At 41.2% G+C, this 23,803-nt stretch overlaps 1 protein-coding gene across 1 annotated transcript in view; it reads left to right on the forward strand.

The window, feature by feature from the left end:
- LOC110523082 (A-kinase anchor protein 2) overlaps window positions 1-23,803 on the forward strand; it is a 184,813-nt gene that overhangs the window by 97,706 nt on the left and 63,304 nt on the right. The window contains exon 8 of the mRNA XM_090233569.1: window positions 17,942-18,015. Within this exon, the coding sequence (XP_090089695.1) occupies window positions 17,942-18,015 (74 nt within the window). The remainder of the gene's footprint in view (window positions 1-17,941; window positions 18,016-23,803) is intronic.

Raw genomic sequence — 23,803 nt, forward strand, 5'->3', positions numbered from 1 at the left:
ATGTGGAGGCTATATACAGGGGGGTACCAGTACAGAGTCAATGTGGAGGGTATATACAGGGTGTTACGGTACAGAGTCAATGTGGAGGCTATATACAGGGGGTACTGGTACAGAGTCAATGTGGAGGCTATACACAGGGGGTACCGGTACAGAGTCAATGTGGAGGCTATATACAGGGGGTACTGGTACAGAGTCAATGTGGAGGCTATATACAGGGGTACCAGTACAGAGTCAATGTGGAGGCTATATACAGGGGATACCGGTACAGAGTCAATGTGGAGGCTATATACAGGGGTACCAGTACAGAGTCAATGTGGAGGCTATATACAGGGGATACCGGTACAGAGTCAATGTGGAGGCTATATACAGGGGTACCAGTACAGAGTCAATGTGGAGGCTATATACAGGGGATACCGGTACAGAGTCAATGTGGAGGCTATATACAGGGGATACTGGTTACAGAGTCAATGTGGAGGCTATATACAGGGTGTTACGGTACAGAGTCAATGTGGAGGCTATATACAGGGGGTACCGGTAGAGTCAATGTGGAGGCTATATACAGGGTGTTACGGTACAGAGTCAATGTGGAGGCTATATACAGGGTGTTACGGTACAGAGTCAATGCGGAGGCTATATACAGGGTGTTACGGTACAGAGTCAATGTGGAGGCTATATACAGGGGGTACCAGTATAGAGTCAATGTGGAGGCTATATACAGGGTGTTACGGTACAGAGTCAATGTGGAGGCTAGATACAGGGGGTAGCGGTACAGAGTCAGTGTGGAGGCTATATACAGGGTGTTACGGTACAGAGTCAATGTGGAGGCTATATACAGGGGGTACCGGTACAGAGTCAGTGTGGAGGCTATATACAGGGTGTTACGGTACAGAGTCAATGTGGAGGCTATATACAGGGTGTTACAGTACAGAGTCAATGTGGAGACTATATGAAGTGACTATGGACAGGTAATATGTGCATGTAGGTAGGGGTGAAGTGACTATGGACAGGTAATATGTGCATGTAGGTAGGGGTGAAGTGACTATGGACAGGTAATATGTGCATGTAGGTAGGGGTGAAGTGACTATGGACAGGTAATATGTGCATGTAGGTAGGGTTGAAGTGACTATGGACAGGTAATATGTGCATGTAGGTAGGGGTGAAGTGACTATGGACAGGTAATAGATAATAAACAGTGAGTAGCAGCAGTGTAAAAACAAATGGAGGGGGGTCAATGTAAATAATCCGGTGGCCATTTTATTAATTGTTCAGCAGTCTTATTCAGGCCCCAAGATGCACTACAGCAGAGAGTAGACAGGGCATTGGGGGGGGGGCACCTCTTATTCAGGCCCCAAGATGCACTACAGCATAGAGTAGCCAGGGCATTGGGGGGAGGGCACCTCTTATTCAGGCCCCAAGATGCACTACAGCAGAGAGTAGCCAGGGCATTGGGGGGGGGCACCTCTTATTCAGGCCCCAAGATGCACTACAGCATAGAGTAGCCAGGGCATTGGGGGGGGGGACACCTCTTATTCAGGCCCCAAGATGCACCACAGCAGAGAGTAGCCAGGGCATTGGGGGGGGGGGGGTGGCACCTCTTATTCAGGCCCAAGATGCACTACAGCAGAGAGTAGACAGGGCATTGGGGGGGGGACACACACACCTCTTATTCAGGCCCCGAGATGCACTACAGCAGAGAGTAGACAGGGCATTGGGGGGGGGGGGACACACACCTCTTATTCAGGCCCCGAGATGCACCACAGCAGAGAGTAGACAGGGGTATTCTAGTCAAAGCCAACACGTTCTAATAACAACAAACCTGGATAATTTTTTTCCTAGAGTGTGTTGAAGTTTCTACGTATATAAAACAATGATTTATAATTATTTTGGTTTTTATGCAACGTGTGATTACTTCAGGATGACAGCACGTGTCTGGTTTCAAAAGGCCTTAGTAGTTCAACTCAGAGACGATGGAATAATAACACAATACTAAGGAAGTGAATTCAGGGGGCAGCCGCCCACCCCCTTCCAACTCTGGTCCAACAACTGCCAACCCAATGCCTTCTCCGTTACACCAAGAGATCTGAACCGCCTGCTGAAGTTGCTAGGTGTTGGCTTAAGGTCGCTACAATATCCCTTCATTCTAAGCCAAGCACAATCCGCCACACCTGTTCTCTCGTCTTACAGAGGCCACCACTGTACTCACCAATCGACAAACCTCCATGATCGAATTAATTCTGACCACTAGCTATAAACAAGGAATGTTTTTCACATCTTCGGGAAGTGAGCATTTGTTAGTGAAGATGTTTTTGTGTGAAAAAAAATCTAGAAATATCACTGAAATATCGTCTGCAAATATGGGTCTGTGTCCCAAAATGTCTCCCTATTCCCTACATAGTGAAGCAGTTTTGACCGGACACTGGTAAAAAAGTAGTGCACTATATAGGGAATGTGGTGCCATGTAGAAGAACCCTCTGTGTTTTGAGTTGACGATAATAACCGTGAGTTTGTGTGTGAGGACGTACCGGGCCTTGACCGAATGCCGTTGAGCAGACAAAGTGCATCCCAAATGGCCCCCATCCCAAATGGCCCCCTATTCCAACAGAGCACTACTTTAGACCCATCGGTGTGACGCTGAGGGCCCTGGGATCAGGTCAAACAGAGAGCATTATGGACAGAATAAGTTGCCAGGTTTCAGAACTAACCAAACAACAAACTAATACTTCATTTTGGAAAGCTGAGGTGCCATTTTTTTTTTTTACAGTTATTTATGCTTACGATATTTTCTCTCTGTCTCTCATTCAAACTGTTCCTCCTTCATGCCCTTCAGTCCAGTCAATCTATCGGTGGTCTGGCCTGCTGAAGCAGTGATTTTTATTCTCCCCATTTCCCTCTGTACGGTATAATAACCAGTCCAATAAACAGCAGTTGTTCAGTGTGCCTACCCTCCTGTGTCTTTGCTATGGTTCTTTCTCTAAAACACTGTTCTTCAATTATCAGGACACTAAACTATTCTAGCACTACTCTACTCTACCACTACACTACTCTACTACTACACTACACTACTCTACTACTACACTACTCTACTACTACACTACTCTACTACTACACTACTCTACTACGACACTACTCTACCACTACTCTACTCTACCACTACACTACTCTACTACTACTCTACTCTACTACTACACAATTCTACTACTACACTACTCTACTACTACTCTACTCTACCACTACACTACTCTACCACTACACTACTCTACCACTACACTACTCTACCACTACACTATTCTACCACTACACTACTCTACTACTACACTACTCTACTACTACACTACACTACTCTACTACAACACTACACTAATCTACTACTACTCTACTACTACACTACAATACTGTACTACTACACTACTCTACCACTACACTACTCTACTACTACACTACACTACTACTACACTACTCTACTACTACACTACACTACTCTACTACTACACTACCACTACACTACTCTACTACTACACTACTCTACCACTACACTACTCTACTACTACACTACACTACTCTACTACAACACTACACTACTCTACTACTACTCTACTACTACACTACAATACTGTACTACTACACTACTCTACCACTACACTACTCTACTACTACACTACACTACTACTACACTACTCTACTACTACACTACACTACTCTACTACTACACTACCACTACACTACTCTACTACTACACTACTCTACCACTACACTACTCTACCACTACACTACTCTACCACTACACTATTCTACCACTACACTACTCTACTACTACACTACTCTACTACTACACTACACTACTCTACTACAACACTACACTACTCTACTACTACTCTACTACTACACTACAATACTGTACTACTACACTACTCTACCACTACACTACTCTACCACTACACTACACTACTACTACTATACTCTACTCTACCACTACACCACTCTACTACTACATTACACTACTCTACTACTACTCTACTACTACACTACAATACTGTACTACTACACTACTCTACCACTACACTACTCTACCACTACACTACACTACTCTACTACTACACTACACTACTCTAGCACTACACTACAATACTCTACCACTACACTATTCTACCACTACACTTCCACTACACTACACTACTCTACTACTATTATACTCTACTCTACCACTACACCACTCTACTACTACACTAAACTACTCTACTACTACTCTACTACTACATTACAATACTGTACTACTACACTACTCTACCACTACACTACACTACTACTACACTACTCTACTACTACACTACACTACTCTAGCACTACACTACAATACTCTACCACTACACTATTCTACCACTACACTTCCACTACACTACACTACTCTACTACTACTATACTCTACTCTACCACTACACCACTCTACTACTACACTAAACTACTCTACTACTACTCTACTACTACATTACAATACTGTACTACTACACTACTCTACCACTACACTACTCTACTACTACACTACTCTACCACTACACTATTCTACTACTACTCTACTCTACCACTGCACTACTCTACTACTACACTACACTACTCTACTACTACACTAAACTACTCGACTACTACACTACAATACTCTACTACTACTACTACTCTACCACTACACTATTCTACCACTACACTACTCTACTACTACACTACACTACTCTACCACTACACCACTCTACTACTACACTAAACTACTCTACTACTACTCTACTACTACATTACAATACTGTACTACTACACTACTCTACCACTACACTACTCTACTACTACACTACTCTACCACTACACTATTCTACTACTACTCTACTCTACCACTGCACTACTCTACTACTACACTACACTACTCTACTACTACACTACACTACTCGACTACTACACTACAATACTCTACTACTACTACTACTCTACCACTACACTTCTCTACCACTACACTATTCTACCACTACACTATTCTACCACTACACTATTCTACTACTACTCTACTCTACCACTACACTACTCTACTACTACACTACACTACTCTACTACTACACTTCTCTACCACTACACTATTCTACCACTACACTATTCTACTACTACTCTACTCTACCACTACACTACTCTACTACTACACTACACTACTCTACTACTACAATACTCTACCACTACACTACTCTACTACTACACTATTCTACCACTACACTATTCTACTACTACTCTACTCTACCACTACACTACTCTACTACTACACTACACTACTCTACTACTACAATACTCTACCACTACACTATTCTACTACTACTCTACTCTACCACTGCACTACTCTACTACTACACTACACTACTCTACTACTACACTACACTACTCGACTACTACACTACAATACTCTACTACTACTACTACTCTACCACTACACTTCTCTACCACTACACTATTCTACCACTACACTATTCTACCACTACACTATTCTACTACTACTCTACTCTACCACTACACTACTCTACTACTACACTACACTACTCTACTACTACACTTCTCTACCACTACACTATTCTACCACTACACTATTCTACTACTACTCTACTCTACCACTACACTACTCTACTACTACACTACACTACTCTACTACTACACTTCTCTACCACTACACTATTCTACCACTACACTATTCTACTCCTACTCTACTCTACCACTACACTACTCTACTACTACACTACTCTACTACTACACTACTCTACCACTACACTACTCTACTACTACACTACACTACTCTACCACTACACTACTCTACTACTACACTACTCTACTACTACAATACTCTACCACTACACTACTCTACTCCTACTCTACTCTACCACTACTCTACTCTACCACTACACTACTCTACTACTACACTACTCTACCACTACACTACTCTACTACTACAATACTCTACCACTACACTACTCTACTCCTACTCTACTCTACCACTACACTACTCTACTACTACACTACTCTACCACTACACTACTCTACTACTACAATACTCTACCACTACACTACTCTACCACTACACTACTCTACTAAACCACTACACTACTCGACTACTACACTACTACTAAACTACTCTACCACTACTCTAACACTACACTACTCAACCACTACACTACACTACTCTACCACTACTCTACTACTACAATACTCTACCCCTACTCTCCTCTACCACTACACTACTCTACCACCACACTACACTACTACTACTACACTACTACTACACAACTACTACACAACACTACTGCTACTACACTACTCTGCTACTACACTACTCTACCACTACACTACACTACTCTACTACAACACTACTCTACAATTACACTACTACTATACTACTCTACTACTACACTACAATACTACTACACTACTCTACTACTACACTACTCTACCACTACTACTACTAAACTACTCTACCACTACACTACACCACTCTACTACTACACTACTCTACCACTACACTACACTAATACTACACTACTCTACCGCTACACTACACTACTCTAATACTACACTACACTATTACTACACTACTCCACTACACTACTCTACCACTACACTACACTATTACTACACTACTCCACTACACTACTCTACTACTACACTACTCTACCGCTACACTTCCACGACACTACACAACTCTACTACTACACTACTCTACCACTACACTACACCACTCTACTACTACACTACTCTACTACTACACTACACTACTACTACACTACTCTACCACTACACTACACTACTCTACTACAACACTACACTACACTACTCTACCACTACTCTACTACTACAATACTCTACCACTACACTACTCTACCACTACACTACTCTACCACTACTCTCCTCAACCACTACTCTCCTCTACCACCACACTACACTACTACTACTACTACACAACACTACTACTACACTACTCTGCTACTACACTACTCTACCACTACACTACACTACACTTCTCTACTACAACACTACTCTACAATTACACTACTACTACACTACTCTACTACTACGCTACAATACTACTACACTACTCTACTACTACACTTCCACGACACTACACAACTCTACTACTACACTACTCTACTACTACACTACACTACTACTACACTACTCTACCACTACACTACACTACTCTACTACAACACTACACTACACTACTCTACCACTACTCTACTACTACAATACTCTACCACTACACTACTCTACCACTACACTACACTACACTACTCTACCACTACACTACTCTACCACTACACTACTCTACCACTACACTACACCACTCTACTACTACACTACTCTACTACTACACTACACTACTACTACACTACTCTACCACTACACTACACTACTCTACTACAACACTACACTACACTACTCTACCACTACTCTACTACTACAATACTCTACCACTACACTACTCTACCACTACACTACACTACACTACTCTACCACTACACTACACTACACTACTCTACCACTACACTACTCTACCACTACACTACACTACACTACTCTACTACTACGCTACACTACTACTACACTACTCTACTACTACACTACTCTACCACTACACTACACTACTAAACTACTCTACCACTACACTACACCACTCTACTACTATACTACTCTACCACTACACTACACTAATACTACACTACTCTACCGCTACACTACACTACTCTACTACTCTACCGCTACACATCTCTACTACTACACTACTCTACCACTACACTACACCACTCTAATACTACACCACTCTACCAATACACTACACTACTAATACACTACTCTACCACTACACTACACTACTCTACTACAACACTACTCTACTACTACACTACTCTACCACTACACTTCCACTATACTACACTTCCACTATACTACACTACTCGACTACTACACTACTCTACTATTACACTACATTACTACTACACTCCTCTACTACTACACTACCCTACCACTACACTTTCACTACACTACACAACTCTACTACTACACTGCTCTACCACTACTCTACCACTACTATACCACTACACTACACTACTCTACTACTACACTACTCTACCACTAGTCTACCACTACTCTACCACTACACTACAATACGCTACTACTACACTACTATACCACTACTCTACTACTACACTACTATACCACTACTCTACTACTACACTACTCTACCACTACACAACTACTACACTACTCTACTACGACACACCTCTACTACTACACTACTCTACTACTACTCTACTCTACCACTACTCTACCACTAAGCTACTCTACCACTACTCTACCACTAAGCTACTCTACCACTAAGCTACTCTCTACTACTCTCTGCCTTCTGGGTCCAATGCATCTCTACTATATCACCAAGCCATAACAACTAACTCCATAAACAGTGTAAATCCAAAATGGCATCTTAATCCCTATATAGTGACCAGGTCAGTAGTTTCACTGCTCTAATAGGGTGCCATTTGGAAAGCAGCAACAGTCTGAAACCTTCCAGTACCACAACTATTGTAACTAACATCCCAACCACTTCCGGTTTCATATACTTCCTGTTTCATCTACTGATGCAACTACCAAGCTCAACACAGAGAGAGGTCAACACAGAGAGAGGTAAACACAGCTCAACACAAAGAGAGGTCAACACAGCTCAACACAGAGAGAGGTCAACACAGCTCAACAAAAAGAGAGGTCAACACAGAGAGAGGTCAACACAGCTCAACACAAAGAGAGGTCAACACAGTGCAACACAAAGAGAGGTCAACACAGCTCAACACAAAGAGAGGTCAACACAGCTCAATACGAAGAGAGATCAACACAGAGAGCTCAACACAAAGAGAGGTCAACACAGCTCAACAAAAAAAGAGGTCAACACAGTGCAACACAAAGAGAGGTCAACACAGCGCAACACAAAGAGAGGTCAACACAAAGAGAGATCAACACAGCTCAACACAAAGAGAGGTCAACACAAAGAGAGGTCAACAAAGCCTAATACAAAGAGAGGTCAACACAAAGAGAGGTCAACAAAGCCTAATACAAAGAGAGGTCAACACAGCTCAATACAAAGAGAGGTCAACACAGCTCAATACAAAGAGAGGTCAACACAGCTCAATACAAAGAGAGGTCAACACAGCTCAATACAAAGAGAGGTCAACACAGCTCAATACAAAGAGAGGTCAACACAGCTCAATACAAAGAGATGTCAACACAGCTCAATACAAAGAGAGGTCAACACAGCTCAATACAAAGAGAGGTCAACACAGCTCAATACAAAGAGAGGTCAACACAGCTCAATACAAAGAGAGATCAACACAGGGAGAGCTCAACACAAAGAGAGGTCAACACAGAGAGATCAACACAGAGAGAGCTCAACACAAAGAGAGGTCAACACAGAGAGAGCTCAACACAAAGAGAGGTCAACACAGAGAGAGGTCAACACAGCTCAACACAAAGAGAGATCAACACAAAGAGAGGTCAACACAGAGAGAGCTCAACACAAAGAGAGGTCAACACAGAGAGAGGTCAACACAGCTCAACACAAAGAGAGATCAACACAAAGAGAGGTCAACACAGAGAGATCAACACAAAGAGAGGTCAACACAAAGAGAGGTCAACACAGAGAGAGGTCAACACAGCTCAACACAAAGAGGTCAACACAGCTCAACACAAAGAGGTCAACACAAAGAGAGGTCAACACAGCTCAGTACACATAGAGGTCAACACAGAGAGAGGTCAACACAGCTCAGTACACACAGAGGTCAACACAGCTCAATACACATTGTGTTGAGCTGTGCTTACTCTAAGAGAGGTCAACCCAGCTCAATACACAGAGAGCTAAACCCAGCTCAATACACAGAGAGCTAAACTCAGCTCAATACACAGAGATCTAAACTCAGCTCAATACACAGAGATCTAAACCCAGCTCAATACACTGAGAGCTAAACCCAGCTCAATACACACAGAGAAAGGTAAACCCATCTTGTTTTTAAATCAATTCACAACATAATGAAAACAGCTCACTTGAAAACTTCTCCAGGATCAGTATCCCCCTCGCGGGACGGTTGAGCTAGCGTAGGCTAATGCGATTAGCATGAGGTTGTAAGTAACAAGAACATTTCCCAGGCCATAGACATATCTGATATTGGCAGAAAGCTTAAATTCTTATTAGTCTAACTGCACTGTCCAATTTACAGTAGCTCTTACAGTGAAAGAATACCATGCTATTGTTTGAGGAGAGTGCACAACTTTCAACTTGAAAATGTATGAATTAACCAATTAGGCACATTTGGGCAGTGTTGATACAACATTTTTAATAGATATGTAAGAGTTCATTGGATCAGTCACTTTGCCCATACACTGATCCCATCTAGTGGCCAAAGTCTAAATTGCGCCTGGGCTAGAATAATACATTACGGTCTTTCTCTTGCATTTCAAAGATGGTACAAACTAACGCTTGTTTTTTCTTTGTATTTTCTTTTACCAGATCTAATGGGTTATTTTCTCCTACATTCCTTTCACATTTCCACAAACTTCAAAGTGTTTTCCTTTCAAAATGTACCAAGAACATGCATATCCTTGATTCAGGGCCTGAGCTACAGGCAGTTAGATTTGGGAATGTCATTTTAGGTGAACATTTAAAAAAAAGGGGCGGGTCCTTTAACCCCCTACATATATTCTACTTGAAGAGGATTTCCTAACCAATGTAACTGACAATGTTAGTTAGACCCACCCAGGTCAGATTAGGGTAAGCGCTGTGCTGTGATGTGACGTACTGCACCCTCCAGATGTGTCTCTAACCCCCAAAATCCCCAGGTTGGTGGAAGAGCAAGGAGGTCACTGAAAATATATTCAATCAAACCCACACTGCAAAGTGCCAGTGTTACGGCACCATACAAAAACACACAATGTAGTGTGATCAGCTAACGGGGGACAGGGAGATTTTTCCACTAAATGTTTTGATTGAATCTAGCTGTGAATGATCCTGACACCGAATAATAAAACACACTATAATGAAACACACTATAATGAAACACATATTTCTCATATGCACAGGGCACAGTGTAGTGTACACAGTATTTGTAGTGTAGTGTACACAGTATTTGTAGTGTAGTGTACACAGTATTTGTAGTGTAGTGTAGTGTACACAGTATTTGTAGTGTAGTGTGCACAGTATGTGTAGTGTAGTGTACACAGTATTTGTAGTGTAGTGTAGTGTACACAGTATTTGCAGTGTAGTCTAGTGTAGTGTAGTGTACATATTAGTTGTAGTGTAGTATACACAGTATTTGTAGTGTAGTGTAGTAGTAGTGTAGTGTGGAGTAGTGTAGTAGTAGTGTATTGTAGTGTAGTGTAGTCATAGTGTAGTGTAGTGTAGTGTAGTAGTAGTGTAGTGTGGTAGTAGTGTAGTGTAGTGTACTGCAGTAGTAGTGTAGTGCAGTAGTAGTGTAGTGTATTGTGTAGTGTAGTAGTAGTGTAGTGTAGTGTAGTAGTGGTGTATTGTAGTGTAGTGTAGTCATAGTGTAGGGTAGAGGGTCTAGTAGTGTAGTGTAGTAGTAGTGTACTGTAGTAGTAGTGTAGTGGTAGTGTAGTGTAGTAGTAGTAGTGTAGTAGGTGTAGTGTAGGGTAGAGTAGTGTAGTGGTAGTGTAGTGTAGGGTAGGGTAGGGAAGGGTAGAGTAGTGTAGGTTAGGTTAGGGTAGGGTAGTGTAGTGTAGGGTAGTGTAGAGTAGTGTAGTGTAGTGTAGGGTAGTGTAGAGTAGAGTAGTGTAGTGTAGAGTAGGGTAGGGTAGTGTAGAGTAGTGTAGGGTAGTGTAGAGTAGAGTAGTGTAGTGTAGAGTAGAGTAGAGTAGAGTAGTGTAGTGTAATATAGGGTAGAGTAGTGTAGGATAGAGTAGTGTAGTGTAGTGTAGGATAGAGTAGTGTAGTGTAGTGTAGTATAGGGTAGAGTGTAGGGTAGAGTAGTGTAGGTTAGGGTAGGGTAGTTCAGGGTAGGGTAGTGTAGAATAGTGTAGTGTAGAGTTGAGTAGAGTAGAGTAGTGTAGTGTAGTGTAGTGTAGTGTAGAGTAGTGTAGTATAGGGTAGAGTAGTGTAGTGTAGTGTAGGGTAGAGTATAGGGTAGAGTAGTGTAGTGTAGTGTAGGGTAGAGTGTAGGGTAGAGTAGTGTAGTGTATTATAGGGTAGAGTGTAGGGTAGAGTAGTATAGGGTAGAGTGACAAACCCCATAAATAATGTTTCTCTGATGACAAACCCCATAAATAATGTTTATCTGATGGGATGACAAACCCCATAAATAATGTTTATCTGATGACAAACCCCATAAATAATGTTTATCTGATGACAAACTCCATAAATAATGTTTATCTGATGGGATGACAAACCCCATAAATAATGTTTATCTGATGACAAACCCCATAAATAATGTTTATCTGATGACAAACCCCATAAATAATGTTTATCTGATGGGATGACAAACCCCATAAATAATGTTTCTCTGATGACAAACCCCATAAATAATGTTTATTTGATGACAAACCCCATAAATAATGTTCCTCTGATGACAAACCCCATAAATAATGTTTCTCTGATGGGATGACAAACCCCATAAATAATGTTTCTCTAATGGGATGACAAACCCCATAAATAATGTTTCTCTGATGGGATGACAAACCCCATAAATAATGTTTCTCTGATGGGATGACAAACCCCATAAATAATGTTTCTCTGATGACAAACCCCATAAATAATATTCATCTGATGACAAACCCCATAAATAATATTCATCTGATGACAAACCCCATAAATAATGTTTATCTGATGACAAACCCCATAAATAATGTTTATCTGATGACAAACACCATAAATAATGTTCCTCTGATGACAAACCCCATAAATAATGTTTATCTGATGACAAACCCCATAAATAATGTTCCTCTGATGACAAACCCCATAAATAATGTTTATCTGATGACAAACCCCATAAAAAATGTTTATCTGATGACAAACCCCATAAATAATGTGTATCTGATGACAAACCCCATAAATAATGTTCCTCTGATGACAAACCCCATAAATAATGTGTATCTGATGACAAACCCCATAAATAATGTTCCTCTGATGACAAACCCCATAAATAATGTTTATCTGATGACAAACCCCATTAATAATGTTTATCTGATGACAAACCCCATAAATAATGTTCCTCTGATGACAAACCCCATAAATATTGTTTATCTGATGACAAACCCCATAAATAATGTTTATCTGATGACAAACCCCATAAATAATGTTTATCTGATGACAAACCCCATAAATAATGTTTATCTGATGACAAACCCCATAAATAATGTTTTCTGATGACAAACCCCATAAATAATGTTTATCTGATGACAAACCCCATAAATAATGTTTATCTGATGACAAACCCCATAAATAATGTTTTCTGATGACAAACCCCATAAATATTGTTTATCTGATGACAAACCCCATAAATAATGTTTATCTGATGGGATGACAAACCCCATAAATAATGTTTCTCTGATGACAAACCCCATAAATAATGTTTATTTGATGACAAACCCCATAAATAATGTTCCTCTGATGACAAACCCCATAAATAATGTTTCTCTGATGGGATGACAAACCCCATAAATAATGTTTCTCTAATGGGATGACAAACCCCATAAATAATGTTTCTCTGATGGGATGACAAACCCCATAAATAATGTTTCTCTGATGGGATGACAAACCCCATAAATAATGTTTCTCTGATGACAAACCCCATAAATAATATTCATCTGATGACAAACCCCATAAATAATATTCATCTGATGACAAACCCCATAAATAATGTTTATCTGATGACAAACCCCATAAATAATGTTTATCTGATGACAAACACCATAAATAATGTTCCTCTGATGACAAACCCCATAAATAATGTTTATCTGATGACAAACCCCATAAATAATGTTCCTCTGATGACAAACCCCATAAATAATGTTTATCTGATGACAAACCCCATAAAAAATGTTTATCTGATGACAAACCCCATAAATAATGTGTATCTGATGACAAACCCCATAAATAATGTTTATCTGATGACAAACCCCATAAATAATGTTTATCTGATGACAAACCCCATAAATAATGTTTATCTGATGACAAACCCCATAAATAATGTTTTCTGATGACAAACCCCATAAATAATGTTTCTCTGATGGGATGACAAACCCCAAAAATAATGTTTCTCTGATTGGATGACAAACCCCATAAATAATGTTTCTCTGATGACAAACCCCATAAATAATGTTTATCTGATGACAAACCCCATAAATAATGTTTATCTGATGACAAACCCCATAAATATTGTGTATCTGATGACAAACCCCATAAATAATGTTTATCTGATGACAAACCCCATAAATAATGTTTATCTGATGACAAACACCATAAATAATGTTCCTCTGATGACAAACCCCATAAATAATGTTTATCTGATGACAAACCCCATAAATAATGTTCCTCTGATGACAAACCCCATAAATAATGTTTATCTGATGACAAACCCCATAAAAAATGTTTATCTGATGACAAACCCCATAAATAATGTGTATCTGATGACAAACCCCATAAATAATGTTCCTCTGATGACAAACCCCATAAATAATGTGTATCTGATGACAAACCCCATAAATAATGTTCCTCTGATGACAAACCCCATAAATAATGTTTATCTGATGACAAACCCCATTAATAATGTTTATCTGATGACAAACCCCATAAATAATGTTCCTCTGATGACAAACCCCATAAATATTGTTTATCTGATGACAAACCCCATAAATAATGTTTATCTGATGACAAACCCCATAAATAATGTTTATCTGATGACAAACCCCATAAATAATGTTTATCTGATGACAAACCCCATAAATAATGTTTTCTGATGACAAACCCCATAAATAATGTTTCTCTGATGGGATGACAAACCCCAAAAATAATGTTTCTCTGATGGGATGACAAACCCCATAAATAATGTTTCTCTGATGACAAACCCCATAAATAATGTTTATCTGATGACAAACCCCATAAATAATGTTTATCTGATGACAAACCCCATAAATATTGTGTATCTGATGACAAACCCCATAAATAATGTTCCTCTGATGACAAACCCCATAAATAATGTTTATCTGATGACAAACCCCATAAATAATGTTTCTCTGATGACAAACCCCATAAATAATGTTTCTCTGATGACAAACCCCATAAATAATGTTTCTCTGATGACAAACCCCATAAATAATGTTCCTCTGATGACAAACCCCATAAATAATGTTTCTCTGATGGGATGACAAACCCCATAAATAATGTTTCTCTGATGACAAACCCCATAAATAATGTTTATTTGATGACAAACCCCATAAATAATGTTTCTCTGATGGGATGACAAACCCCATAAATAATGTTTCTCTGATGGGATGACAAACCCCATAAATAATGTTTCTCTGATGGGATGACAAACCCCATAAATAATGTTTCTCTGATGGGATGACAAACCCCATAAATAATGTTTCTCTGATGACAAACCCCATAAATAATGTTTATCTGATGACAAACCCCATAAATAATATTTTCTGATGACAAACCCCATAAATAATGTTCCTCTGATGACAAACCCCATAAATAATGTTTCTCTGATGGGATGACAAACCCCATAAATAATGTTTCTCTGATGACAAACCCAATAAATAATGTTTATCTGATGACAAACCCCATAAATAATATTTTCTGATGACAAACCCCATAAATAATGTTTCTCTGATGGAATGACAAACCCCATAAATAATGTTTCTCTGATGGGATGACAAACCCCATAAATAATGTTTCTCTGATGACAAACCCCATAAATAATGTTTATCTGATGACAAACCCCATAAATAATGTTTTTCTGATGACAAACCCCATAAATAATGTTCCTCTGATGACAAACCCCATAAATAATGTTTATCTGATGACAAACCCCATAAATAATGTTTATCTGATGACAAACCCCATAAATAATGTTTATCTGATGACAAACCCCAGAAATAATGTTTCTCTGATGGGATGACAAACCCCATAAATAATGTTTCTCTGATGACAAACCCCATAAATAATGTTTCTCTGATGACAAACCCCATAAATAATGTTTATTTGATGACAAACCCCATAAATAATGTTCCTCTGATGACAAACCCCATAAATAATGTTTCTCTGATGGGATGACAAACCCCATAAATAATGTTTCTCTGATGGGATGACAAACCCCATAAATAATGTTTCTCTGATGGGATGACAAACCCCATAAATAATGTTTCTCTGATGGGATGACAAACCCCATAAATAATGTTTCTCTGATGACAAACCCCATAAATAATGTTTATCTGATGGGATGACAAACCCCATAAATAATGTTTCTCTGATGGGATGACAAACCCCATAAATAATGTTTCTCTGATGGGATGACAAACCCCATAAATAATGTTTCTCTGATGGGATGACAAACCCCATAGATAATGTTTCTCTGATGACAAACCCCATAAATAATATTCCTCTGATGACAAACCCCATAAATAATGTTCCTCTGATGACAAACCCCATAAATAATGTTTCTCTGATGACAAACACCACATAGGACATGCTGGAGAGAACAGTAATATGCTGACAATATGGAGCATGGGGAGGACAGGAGGAGTCATGGTAACAGATCAAGCTGTTCCTGGAAGACGCTACGGCTGCATCCCAAGTAGAATTTCCTATATAGTGCATTACTTTTGACCAGGGCAGATAGGGCTGAGAAGCAGCCTGGGCACTCTCTCTCTCTCTGCCCCCCACCAAACCACCTCCACCTCACAGCTCCCTCCTTGATATACAGTCAGGCTACTGCCCTAATTTATCTGAAGACAACACGGCAGGGTGGACTGGCCATCCGAGCGAATGCCAGATGGGCTGGTCCATTTTTAGCCCAGTGGACATGTCTAATTTTTTAATCTGGCTGTTAATGGGGACCTCAAGGAAAACAATAGGCCGATGTTGGGGCCTGAAAGGAGAAAATTGTCTGTTGTGTTTGAAATACCAGGGCCGATTTCTGGTCCCGGTCTGCCCCTGCAACAAGGGGTGACGGCTGGCCAATTCAATTAGGTGGCTCATGTAGCATGAACAAAGAAGAGACAAACACACGCTACCCTATTGAGATAAAGCCAGAGATAATCACTGGTAGAACCCTGGAGGGACAGATTAGAGTAAACATTCTCTACTACAGCAGTGCCTCCTGTTTGTGGTCATCAATTTTGATGAATATTCATTAAATAATACATTTTGATGAATGGCATCTTCCATGCGAACCTCAGCTGGGAGAATCCCTGTGGGGCTTCAGTAAGCATAGCCAGTACAAAATGGGTAGCTACAGTACACACAGTGCTATATATGATGTCTTAGCAGCAGGGAGATACAGTGGTATATATGATGTCTTAGCAGCAGGGAGGTACAGTGGTGATGGTGGTAATGAGGAAGGTAATAATGGTAATGATGATGATGATGGTAAATAATGTAGTGGTGGTGGTGATGATGGTGATGATGATGATGATGATGGTAAATAATGTAGTGGTGGTGGTGGTGATGATGGTGATGGTGAATAATGTAGTGGTGGTGGTGATGATGATGATGATGATGGTAATGATGATGATGGTAATGATGATGATGATGATGAAGGTAATGGTGATTTAATTTATGATGGTGATGATGATGATGGATGATGATGATGATGATAGTGATGATGGTGATGCTGATGGTGATCTCATCAGTGTTATGGTTTTCTTTCTCTAGTTAAAGGGCGGACTCCACAAGTCCCCATGGCTACAGGAAACGGAATCATGTCTAAACCAGCCCTCACAGCTATGGTGAGTCCCTCAATGAATGAATGAATGAATGAGTCTGTCTGTCTGTCTGTCCGTCTGTCCGTCCGTCCAAGAGACTATTGGCATGGGAAACTTATGTTAACATTGCCAAAGCAAGTGAAGTAGATAATAACTAAAGTGAAATAAACAATAAAAATGAACAGTAAACATTACACTCACAGAAGTTTCAAAAGAATAAAGACATTACAAATGTCATATTATGTCTATATACAGTGTTGTAACGATGTACGAAAATAACGAAAGTACAAAATGGAAAAAAATATATAAATTTTTTATTTTATACATCTTTATTTAACCAGGTAGGCCAGTTGAGAACAAGTTATCATTTACAACTGCGACCTGGTCAAGATTAAGCAAAGCAGTGCGACAAAACATGGGATAAACAAACGTACAGTCAATAACACAATAGAAAAATCTATATACAGTGTGGGAAAATGAAGTAAGGAGGTAAGGCAATAAACAGGCCATGGTGGCGAAGTAATTACAATTTAGCAAATAACACTGGAGTGATATATATGTGCAGATGAGGATGTGCAAGTAGAGATACTGGTGAGTAAAATAAAAAAGTGGGTAGTATATGGGGCTTTGGTGACTAAACGGACGGCACTGTCATAGACTGCATCCAGTTTGCTGAGTAGAGTGTTAGAGGCCATTTTGTAAATGAGATCGCCGAAGTCAAGGATCGGTAGGATAGTCAGTTTTACGAGGGTACGTTTGGCAGCATGAGTGAAGGAGGCTTTGTTGCGAAATAGGAAGTTGATTCTAGATTTAATTTTGGATTGGAGATGCTTAATATGAGTCTGAAAGGAGAGTTTACAGTCTAGCCAGACACTTAGGTATTTGTATTTGTAGTTGTCCACATATTCTAAGTCAGAGGTCGACCGATTAATTGGAATGGCAGATTAATTATGCCGATTATGCCATTAAAAAAAAAAAAATGTTTACACCTTTATTTAATCTTTATTTAACTAGGCAAGTCAGTTAAGAACATATTCTTATTTTCAATGACGGCCTAGGAACGGTTGGTTAACCGCCTTGTTCAGGGGCAGAACGACAGATTCTCACCTTGTCAGCTCAAGGGATCCAATCTTGCAACCTTACAGTTAACTGGTCCAACGCTCTAACCACCTGCCTCACGAGGGGCCCGCCTGTTACACGAATGCAGTAAGAAGCCAAGGTAAGTTGCTAGCTAGCATTAAACTTAATCAATCATATTCACTAGATATAACAACACATGGTTGATGATATTACTAGTTTATCTAGCATGTCCTGCGTTGCACATAATCGATGCAGTGTGCATTCGGGAAAAAGGACTGTCGTTGCTCCAACGTGTACCTAACCGTAAACACCAATGCCTTTCTTAAAATCCATACACAGAAGTATATATTTTTAAACCTGCATATTTAGCTAAAAGAAATCCAGGTTAGCAGGCAATATTAACCAGGTGAAATTGTGTCACTTCTCTTGCGTTCATTGCACGCAGAGTCAGGGTATATGCAACAGTTTGGGCCGCCTGGCTCATTGCACGCAGAGTCAGGGTATATGCAACAGTTTGGGCCGCCTGGCTCATTGCACGCAGAGTCAGGGTATATGCAACAGTTTGGGCCGCCTGGCTCATTGCACGCAGAGTCAGGGTATATGCAACAGTTTGGGATGCCTGGCTCATTGCACGCAGAGTCAGGGTATATGCAACAGTTTGGGCCGCCTGGCTCATTGCACGCAGAGTCAGGGTATATGCAACAGTTTGGGATGCCTGGCTCATTGCGAACTAATTTGCCAGAATTTTACGTAATTATGACGTAACATTGAAGGATGTGCAATGTAACAGGAATATTTAGACTGATGGATGTCAAAATATGGAACAGTTCCGTATTTCACTGAAAGAACAAACGTTTTGTTTTCGAGATGATAGTTTCTGGATTCAACCATATTAATGACCTAAGGATCGTAAGTCTATGATTTGATAGAGCAGTCTGACTGAGCGATGGTAGGCACCAGCAGGCTCTGAAGCATTCATTCAAACAGCACTTTTGTGCGTTTTGCCAGCAGCTCTGCTGTTTATGACTTCAAGCCTTTCAACTCCCGAGATTAGGCTGGTGTAAAGATGTGATGTGAAATGGCTAGCAAGTTAGCGGGGTGCGCGCTAATAGCGTTTCAAACGTCACTCGCTCTGAGACTTGGAGTAGTTGTTCCCCTTGCTCTGCATGGGTAACGCTGCTTCGAGGGCGGCGGTTGTCATTGTGTTCCTGGACTTTAGAAAGGCAGGGCAGGATGGATACAGGTCTGTAACAGTTTGGGTCTAGAGTGTCTCCCCCTATGAAGAGGGGTACGAAAGAGAGGTTGAACAGACTAGTAATAGGGATTGCAACAATGGCGGCTAGATTGTCTAGCCCAGCTAATTTGTAGGGATCCAGATTTTGCAGCTCTTTCAGAACATCAGCAGTCTGGATTTGAGTGAAGGAGAAGTGGGGGGGAGGGGGCTTGGGCCAGTTGCTGCGGGGGGGTGCAGAGTTGTTGGCTGGGGTTGGGGTAGCCAGGTGGAAAGCATGGCCAGCCATAGCCACGGGGACTATTCGATGCTAGTGCTGTACACCACAGAATATTTTTTGTGCTGGTCAAGTGCATTCAAGTCTGGAGTGGAGTGTTCTTAGTTCAACATTTTTTGAAAGGGGAATGCTTATTTAAGATGGTTAGGAAAGCACTTTTAAAGAACAACCAGGCATCCTCTACTGACGGGATGAGGTCAATATCCTTCCGGGATACCCGGGCCAGGTTGATTAGAAAAGTCTGCTTGCAGAAGTGTTTTATCTGAGATCCTGATCGCTGAGATCCTGGTTGAAGACAGCAGAGGTGTATTTGGAGGGCAGGTTGGTCAGGATTATATCTATGAGGGTGCCCATGTTTATGGATTTAGGGTTGTACCTGGTAGGTTCCTTGATAATTTGTTTGAGACTGAGGACCTCTAGCTTAGATTGTAGTATCGCCGGACTGTTAAGTGGATCCCAGTTTAGGTCACGTAACAGTACGAACTCTGAAGATAAATGGGGGGCAATTAATTCACATATGGCCTCCAGGGCACAGCTGGGGGCTGAGGGGGGTCTATAACAAGCGGCAACATTGAGAGACTTATTTCTTGAAAGGTTGATTTTTAAAAAGTAGAAGCTCAAACTGTTTGGGCACAGACCTGGATGTATGGGTTGTATTTACAATGGTGTTTGTTCTTCACTGGTTGCCCTTTTCTTGTGGCAACATCACAAATATTGCTTCTGCGATGGCACACTGTGGTCTATCACCCAGTAGATATGGGAGTTTATCAAAATCGGGTTTGTTTTCAAATTCTTTGTGGATCTGTATAATCTGAGGGAAGTATGTGTCTCTAATATGGTCATACATTTGGCAGGTGGTTAGAAAGCGCAGCTCAGTTTCCACCTCATTTTGTGAATAGTGTGCACATAGCCTGTCTTCTCTTGAGAGCCAGGTCTGCCTACAGCGGCCTTTCTCAATAGCAAGGCTATGCTCACTGAGTCTGTACATAGTCAAAGCTTTCCTTACGTTTGGGTCAGTCACAGTGGTCAGGTATTCTGCCACTGTGTACTCTCTGTTTAGGGCCAAACAGCTCAATTTTATACATTTTTTATTAATTATCTTTTTGATTTCTCATGATTTGGTTGGGTCTAATTGTGTTGCTGTCCTGGGGCTCTGTGGAGTCTGTTTGTGTTTGTGAACAGAGCCCCAGGACAGCAACACAATTAGACCCAACCAAATCATGAGAAACCAGGACCGGCTTGCTTAGGGGACTCTTCTCCAGGTTCATCTCTCTGTAGGTGATGGATTTGTTATGGAAGGTTTGGGAACCGCTTCCTTTTAGGTGGTTGTAGAATTTAACGGATCTTTCTGGTCTGTAAAAGTTGATTCTAAGATTTATATTTCATCATGTATATATTTTTGTTGTTTGTTCTTTACCAGAAAGATTGGAGAAGTGGTTTACATACATCTCCATTTTTGATAGATATTTCTTTGTTTTGTTGCTTGTTTAGTTTTTTCCAATTTTCCCAAAATTGTTTTTATTTAACTTGGCAAGTCAACAAATTCTTATTTGATAAGAACAAATTCTTATTTTCAATGACAGCCTACCTGCCTTGTTCAGGGGCAGAATGACAGATTTTTACCTTGTCAGCTTGGGGATTCGATTCATCAACCTTTTGGTTATTGGCTGTGAGCGGACCAAGTAATTGGGCGTCACTCTAAAGCGGGAAGGTGGAATAAACGAGTCAGGAGTAGGTTTTCTTGATTGAACACAGTTCTCTATTGAGGGCATTTGGTCAACACAAACATTCCAACATAATCAATGAAAATCTTCCAAGGAAAAACATACATCTTCTTCTCCAGATGAAACAGGAACACAATAGGCTTATCTTTAAACTACAACAAAAAGTCACGGGATTGTCACCGTCTTAGTGGTTCTTCCTGGATAGCTCCTCTCTCTCGGTGGCCATCTTCCAGAGATAGTTTCCCCCCCTCTCTGCTGGTTCCATTCTCTCTCTTATAGGGGAAGGAGAGTATGTCATTAGTACCGTCAGCTGTGCTTAATTGCCTCTGTTTACCTTGTCTCCCATGCCTGGTTGGGCTACTATCCATGAGCCCAGCCTGCCCTCTGGTGGTCCTTCCACATACCTTCCCCCCCAGGACCGAACCGGAGGGTCGGGCCCCAGATGCACCGTCTTGGTCACGTCGGGACAGCGCATCTGCATTCCCGTTCCTCGATCCGGCCCTGTGGATGACATGGAAAGAGAACGGTTGTAAAGACAAAAAACCATCTGGCTATTCTGTTGTTATTGTTTCTCTTACCAGCCATCCCCGTGAGGGGTGCATGGTCAGTAACTAATGCAAACCTCCGACCCAGTAGGTAGTACCGGAGATAATCGAGGGCCCACTTGATGGCTAAGGCCTCTTTCTCTACGGTCGCATACCACTGTTCACGATCGCTGAGCTTCCTACTAATGAAGAGAATCGGCTTCTCTTCTTCACCTTTACCCTGAGCTAGTATGGCCCCGAGCCCTGTATCCGAGGCGTCGACCTGCACAATGAACTCTTGTGAGAAGTCCGGAGCCTGTAGAACGGGATCAGAACACAGGAAATCTTTTAGCAATTGAAAGGCCTCTTCCGTCTCGTCTTTCCACTCTACCTGGTTTGGCAGGTTTTTCCTGATAAGGTTTGTGAGGGGGTTGGCAATGGTTGCATATCCCGGGATAAAACGGCGATAATATCCTGTTATCCCTAAGAAGGCCCGAACGTCTCGCTTGGTCCGGGGTCGAGGCCAGTCACGAATTGCCCTGGTCTTCTCTGCCTGTGGGCGTATTTTCCCATTCCCCACGGTGTACCCCAGGTATTCTGCTTCGGACACGCCCAGGCAGCATTTATTTGGATTGGCTGTCAACCCTGTGGCTTCCAAACTCACGAGCACCGCCCGTAATCGCAGGAGGTGACTATCCCAGTCCTCGCTGTGGATGACCACATCGTCTATGTACACCGCTGCATACTCTTGATGGGGCCGTAGAATGGCATCCATGAGGCGTTGGAAGGTTGCAGCGGCACCGTGCAGTCCAAAGGGCATCCTCACATACTGGAAAAGCCCCTCTGGGGTGGCGAAGGCAGTCTTTGGGCGATCCTCCGGAGCCACCGGCACTTGCCAATATCCCTTCGTCAAATCCAGGGTAGTGATGAACTTGGCCTTTCCTAAGTTCTCCAAGAGTTCATCCACGCGGGGCAT

The sequence above is a fragment of the Oncorhynchus mykiss genome, chromosome 5, assembly GCF_057628025.1.
Source record: "Oncorhynchus mykiss isolate SJ-2025 chromosome 5, ASM5762802v1, whole genome shotgun sequence".
NCBI lineage: Eukaryota > Metazoa > Chordata > Actinopteri > Salmoniformes > Salmonidae > Oncorhynchus > Oncorhynchus mykiss.